Raw genomic sequence first — 6,641 nt, forward strand, 5'->3', positions numbered from 1 at the left:
GTGGAGGAGGGGTGGGGGTAGGGGTGGGGGGGGGAGACAGACCAACAGTTCTGAGATCATCTGATCCTCGGGTCAAGAGAAGCAGCCCCTTTTTAGATGCAACCGCTTTTTCCTGTTTCTGTTTGTACCGTGTCTACAGCTACAACTGTTTGTGTGCTGCTGCTTGTATACAGTGTTTGTATCCTACAGATAGAGCCACATATCGAGAACATTCAAAATAAATAGGGTTCAACCAATTCGCACCGCACTTTTTGTCAGGCTATTGAAAGTGTGCGTTGCAAGATTGCCATTCACTTCCTGCTGCTGGCATCACGGGTGGATGTTTTGGCTGGATCTAGCTTAGCCTTCTCCAGCTGCTGCTCAAGGGTCACTGCCTCACGACGAGCCTCCTGGGACTTGTGCTCCGCCTCCGCACACCGTACCTTCATCTCCTTCTCTCTGCAACAGAGGAACCCAGGAATTCACATGGGCTAGAAAATGATTAGAAAATAAGAATAGAAAATAAGGCTGGCGGGGGAGTTTCGATTAGGGACCTAAGAGACCAAGCAGAAGCTAAAGAGAAGGTGATTTATATAAAACAAACGTGTATTCTAATGCTGTACTGGTATAAATGTGTTTGTATACATGTTATAGTTGTGTTCTAAGGTGTGTCCCTCCATTAACCTGTGGATGCAGAACTTGTTTTGCTTGTTCTCTACTCATTATCATTATTTTGGTGCAGCTCCAGGTTGGTGTTACCACTTCTGATTAATAAATATGTTTGTGTTATCATCTGAACAAAGGTTTGTAGCTAATGAGACCGAAACAAACACTAAATAACATGTCTAGGAAAAGAGATGAAATGACATGAAACAGACCCACGTTGTCTTGTTAAAGCTTCAGGACCAAATTGATTGAAATAGTATTCATATCGCAAAAACAAGAATTGTTACTTCTCCCGAAGGACTTGCACTAGCTCGGAGAGTCTGTCTTTCTCCACACTCGTTGCGTTGTAGAGAGCCTTGTATTCATACTGGATCGTGCTCAAATCAGCTGAACAGTGAGGACACTTCAACAACTCTGAATCTCTGACAAAGGGGAGCAAAATGAAGACAACCTTCAATTAGACGGGTAGTTTGTTAGCCTTGTGTGAGTGATGGGGTGCCAGTGCATTGGAGTAAAAAAATAAAAAGGCTTGTGATCTTACCCTGACTCCACACTGCTTCCTAGATTCGAAGGCACAAGTTGATGGCCATGTTTAGAAACGGGCCTGGAGAAACAGAAGATGAATGTGTTAGTGAGCGACAAGGCCCATAGACCCCTTTTCTGTTAGTAAACAAGACTTTATTTTGTGGGCAGGATTTAGGTTGGAGGTAGAATGACGCTAAATAATCAGGCTTTTGTGAATGTAACCTTTAACTGAACTTGTCTAGCAATGAAACTTGAAGCATTGTTGTTTTTACAGCTTGATGAAGGAAGGACACAGAGATGAAGTCTTCATCCTCAACACCACCACCATTATCTAAGAGCTCTGTTTTTACCAATGGTATGTTATACGGTGTCCAAAGTTTAGACACATCATCAATTGAAAGTTATTACTTGATGTTCTTACTTGATGTTGTGTTTATTTACTCCCCAGTAATTCACCTAGAAATGAAGTACATGGGTTTCTTTATCTCAAATGAGGATTACAGTGTGCAGCCACAGAGAAGTCCTACAGAATCTGACTCATCCTAACCTCATTTAACCGTGAAACAAACACTTGGCAAAATGCTTTCAAAATCATCAAGTGGCTGGTTCTGATCGCAAAAGTAAAACGGTAGGATGATTTGACATTTTGCTATACAACATACCTAGACCTGAGAAATTCTATAGAGCTATGTTTATTGTAACTACAGCTCATTATTTGTATGGGCCTCCAGTTGTTGCATTCTATAGCCTCCAGCTAACACTGTGATGTAATGAATATATGTCGGCTGAAAAAGGGTCTATAGGGAGTGCAACTGTCAACTAGTGATTATAGACGGCTTTCAAACTGAGAAATGATCCAGTGGTACGTTGGAGCTTTTGCAAGTGGGTCATAAACTGGACAGTTTTGTACCTTTTTGTCCACATTACATTATAAAAATGACCATTTTCAATACCAATGATAAATCACAAGATCTACCGTTTTTATCAGACCTGTTTACATGGATTCAAAAGAACAGCAGTTAATACATTCAGTGCAATTTGTTTTTATTTTACTCTCTGTAAAGCCAGTTTTACAGTAACTGTGTTGTAAATATTTTTGGTGATTAGGGCTAGGGATGGTCACATGCGTGAACACAACATCAACAGTATTTTACTGCCCAAGCCAAATTCCACTGGGATTCCAAATACCCTGCTTAAAGTCAAATACAGTGGCAACAAATCTCCCCTTAACTCGGATGCCTTGCATACCGTGTGGAAGTGATTATCTTGCTGCTGTCTCTCTCTTCTGGCAGATTCTGGGTATTGCAGGTCTGGAAGCTGGACTGGCTACCTGTATCTTCTCTCTGCAACCGTTGAACATAACAATTTCTTAGAGCTCTTTTAGCTAGTTTTTAGAGAGTATTTTCACTTTCTTTTCTTTACATACCTTTAAGGAGAGCTGCTGAATCTCCTTCTCTAGTTCCTTGACCTTTTCTTCTTTCTCGGCTACTAGCTGCCCGAGCTTTTGGACGAGGGCATTGCGTGGAGTGGTGTCAGAGTTGCTTAGGGGCACCTGGGTGTTGTGGCTCTGTGCGTCTTGCTGTTGACTGTGCCTGGCCAGCACCTCCTGCAGACGGGTCAGCTGTTTCTGACAAAACAGGATGAGACACACAGTGGGATGACAACAAACAGCCCAAAGGTAGGAGGAAGGAGATGGCAGTGTGGAGTTGAGAGTTGGGTCACATTAAACCTTGAAATCATATAAAATAATTAATATGTTTATGAATAAAATATTAGAATTGTAAATGTATTCGTATATATATTTATATTTTATTTTTCCTATGAATTCGAACATGTATGTATGTATATGTGTGTGTGTGTGTGTGTGTGTGTGTGTGTGTGTGTTTTTATATATACAAAATGTTATAGAAAGCCTTCTGCACCTACTAACTAAGTTGAATTAATAAGTAATTCTATTATCTTCTATTCATATGGTGTTTGAGTCTGATTTCATTCCTTACCAGTAAAGTGTCCACCAGCTCATCATCGTGTTTCCCCTTGTCCAGGAGGGTGGATATCTGAACCTTCAGGATTTTCATTTCCGCTGTGAGCGATTTATTCCTGGCCCTGGATGCCTCGAGCTTCGTCTTGGTTTCCTTCTGGTTTTCCAAGAGCCCCTCGTACTCTGCTGTGAGCCGCTGTCCGGCCATTGCAAATAAACAACAAACCACACAGAAACAAAGCGAAAGTGAGCTGGCTACCATTGTCCCAAGCACCATCATTTCAGTGGTTCTCACCTGGGATGACCTCGGTTATCGCGCCCAACACACCTCAAAGGCCTCCCTTTTCTCCTTCTCCATGTTGCGGATGTGACCCAGGTTCTTGTCCTGGGGGGAGGTTTTCTGAAGGACCCTTGCCCCCAGAAGCTCGTCCTCCATGCCGCCGTGGCTCCGCTGCGTGGACGCCGCCAACTGCTGCTCCAGGTCTCGCACCTGGCCTCGAGGAAAGAAATCCACCACACATCTTGATCTTCATGAAGATCTGGGACATGTTCCCAGCCACACAAAGGGCTGAATGATTGCAGACATTGTTATGGAAGTGTTTTATTCCTGCTCACCCGTGACTGAAGCGCTAGAATCTGCTGAGAACGTCCTCTGAAGCTCCCTGGGCTGCTGATGAGTTGTTGAAGGTTGACCTCCTCTCCTACCTCGCTCAGCAATGCCTACCAAAAGAGGCCATCCATGTGGTTGGACCAAAGGTTATCAGGTGGCAGTCACTGAGGTAAATGACCACAGCAACACTTTTAAGAGGCATCCTGGAGACGCATCCTATTGGCTAATAGGACACGTCTCTTTGCTAGGATTCCTCTGTTGAATCTTCCTCTGTTCACAAGAAACCTAATGCTCAGTCCAGAGTATTCTGATGTGTGGTACCTTGAGGGTGCCATAAGCTACCTGCCATCATAGGACCTGCAGAATCCCTCTGTGTTTAAATAGAACATCTGAATGAACCCGTCTCCTAAACAGAAGTGCACTTTGTTGTCCTTTAAGCGTTTTTTATCACTTATGTGCTTAGCTTTTGTCGTTTCAACTTTAGGTTCACCAATGTTGATGGTTTTCACCCTCACTTGTAAGTCGCTATGGATTGCAATTACTATACTAAATGTCTTCTTCATCTAAATGCAAATGACCTTCTGAGCTACTGTAAATGCAAATTACCTTCTGAGCTACTTTCACCTCCTGCTTGGCCGCTTGAATCTGGTTGCGGTACTCTGTCATTTTGAACTGGGCAGCCGCTAATTTATCCTGCAGGGATTTCACCGCTGGACTGCTCTGTTGGTGGAGCAGATCAGGTTATGCATTCAAACGAGCCACATTACACCCTCCTCCTGGTTAATTCTCCCTGTGAAATCTATACCTCACAGCCTTCGGAGGACCTCGAAACCTGGGTTAATCTTGCATCAAACTTTTGGCCAGGATTGTGAAATGCAGCATCTTCTACCTGTGGAAGGGGTGAAAGAGAATACACAACAGATATTTGTGCTGATGTAATACGTTCTATAATCCAAAGTAAGTAAAAGTAAGTTATTGAGTCATATTTGTATAAATGAGGATGACATTACATTTTCTGTTACAAGGCTTAATAAAAAATATTAATTAATTAATATTAAAAATATTAAATAGTCATATAAACTTCAGTTACCTTCATCTCAAGCCCTCTGATTTGTTTGTTGCTGTGCTTTATTTTAATTGTCGCTCTCTCAACTTCAGCTGTTAACTCTCTGTTCTTTTTGGAAAGCTCAACAATCTTGGCAGCTGCTGCATCCCCCGCAAGACCAAATGTGCCTGGATATAAAATCATTTATAACGTAATTATGATAACATTCATTCATTTGAGGACGTGTATTTAAAGATGCAGTGTACTAGCAAGTATTTGGCTGTTGTTATTGTTATTGTAGCGTGATACCTGCAAGGGCCAGTCGCTCCTCAGATCTCTTCTTATTCAGGTGATTTATCTCAAAATCCTTCTCACTCACGAGTTTGAGGAGACGGCCATTCTCATCACGGAGTTCTCTCACCTGATCGAGCAACTGCTGAATCTCATTCTGTAACAAACTATGAGCAAACAATAATATATATGATGCATCCCCACTTGATCTGAAATACATAACTCCACCTGAACGCACACCTTTACAATTTTGCCATATGATACTTGTAATGTGCAATTACTATGAAGTTCAATTTAATCTACTTTTTGTCTAAATTGACTTCACATGCCTGAGTGTTTGAGAAATGTCTGAAATATGATGTGTGTAAGTCACTATATATTATCTATTCAACTTTTGAGGGGGTTCTATCAATGCGTCTGAAACGTACCTCTCCTTTAGGTTTAGATGTGGATGAGGATCAGAGGCTGAGCCTTGGTCAGACAGGTTCAGGTTGTCCTGGACTTCTGCAGTCTCGTCTGTGACGTGGGTCTGTGGTCTGGGTTGTTTTTTTTGGAGTCGTTTCTTCTGCTGATTCTGCAGGGCTAGGAACTGCTGTCTTAATGTGTCGTTTAATCCGTCGTCATCCTCCATCCTCCTTATCTGCAGGTCACACAGGAAACGTTTTGTGTGTTTTACGGAGGCCGGCAGATCCGGGCACTAGTTATGGCACCAAAAGTTTAAAAGGGCAATACCATTTTATCTCCTAGTAAAAAAATGAATTGTGAATAATCGTAAATTGGTCGCTGTTTCGCAACACCGCAAATCAACACAGATTGAAAAAGTGGCCGCCATTTGGTCAACTATACTGAATTCAGAAACTACTGCTATATTCTGTGATAATAACACAACATATCGATAATAATCAAAGGACCGCCTTAATTATAATACATTTGTCACACTAGCTAATTTATTGTTGATATAGTCAATAAGTTAACCCTATTTCCCTTCAGGGCGGTTTGGTAGAGTAGTACGTCTTACCTATTATTATTATTTAGTGGCCACCAATGTGGTTAGTCTTCGTCTTGCGCTCCTCCAAGTATAAAACTGTACTTCCTCGTCCAATCGCGTTCATCCGTAACCACAGCAACGGCACTGGCTTCCATGCCACACGCAAACATGTCGAGGATCTCGCGAGATTGACTTTCAACATCAAGGATGCTGTGATGATGTTATGGGATGCAGGGGCGGAGTCAGAGGGGTGGCCGGGGTGGCACTGGCCCACCCCTGGAACCCAATTGGCCACCCCTCCCGCGTTCGACCCCCCCCCTCAACAATTCAATATGGACCCCCCTATAAAAGCCTTGGCCACCCTCTTGCCACCCCTTGAAAAAAAGTCTGGCTCCGCCACTGATGGGATGGGAAGTCATAAATGTAAATTTCTAATGATCCACCCACTCAGGGTAAATCCTGGAAAAAGGGAACAGATAAATGTAAATTTCTAATGATCCACCCACTCAGGGTAAATCCCTGAAAAAGGGAACAGATGACAAATAATGTATAACTT

General features: G+C 42.6%; 1 protein-coding gene across 1 annotated transcript; it reads right to left on the reverse strand.

Annotated features, from left to right (window-relative positions):
* Positions 1-290: 290 nt before the first annotated feature.
* Positions 291-5,728, reverse strand: ccdc13 (coiled-coil domain containing 13; the record flags this gene model as incomplete). The annotated part of the gene is made up of 13 exons (XM_084480562.1): positions 291-438; positions 933-1,067; positions 1,187-1,249; positions 2,419-2,513; positions 2,597-2,797; positions 3,171-3,347; positions 3,480-3,641; positions 3,767-3,871; positions 4,368-4,481; positions 4,567-4,650; positions 4,852-4,994; positions 5,116-5,264; positions 5,526-5,728. 13 exons carry the CDS (start codon positions 5,726-5,728, stop codon positions 291-293), a joined length of 1,779 nt encoding a protein of 592 aa, XP_084336688.1.
* Positions 5,729-6,641: the final 913 nt, after the last annotated feature.

The sequence above is a fragment of the Micromesistius poutassou genome, assembly GCF_964030765.1.
Source record: "Micromesistius poutassou genome assembly, chromosome: 16".
NCBI classification, from domain to species: domain Eukaryota; kingdom Metazoa; phylum Chordata; class Actinopteri; order Gadiformes; family Gadidae; genus Micromesistius; species Micromesistius poutassou.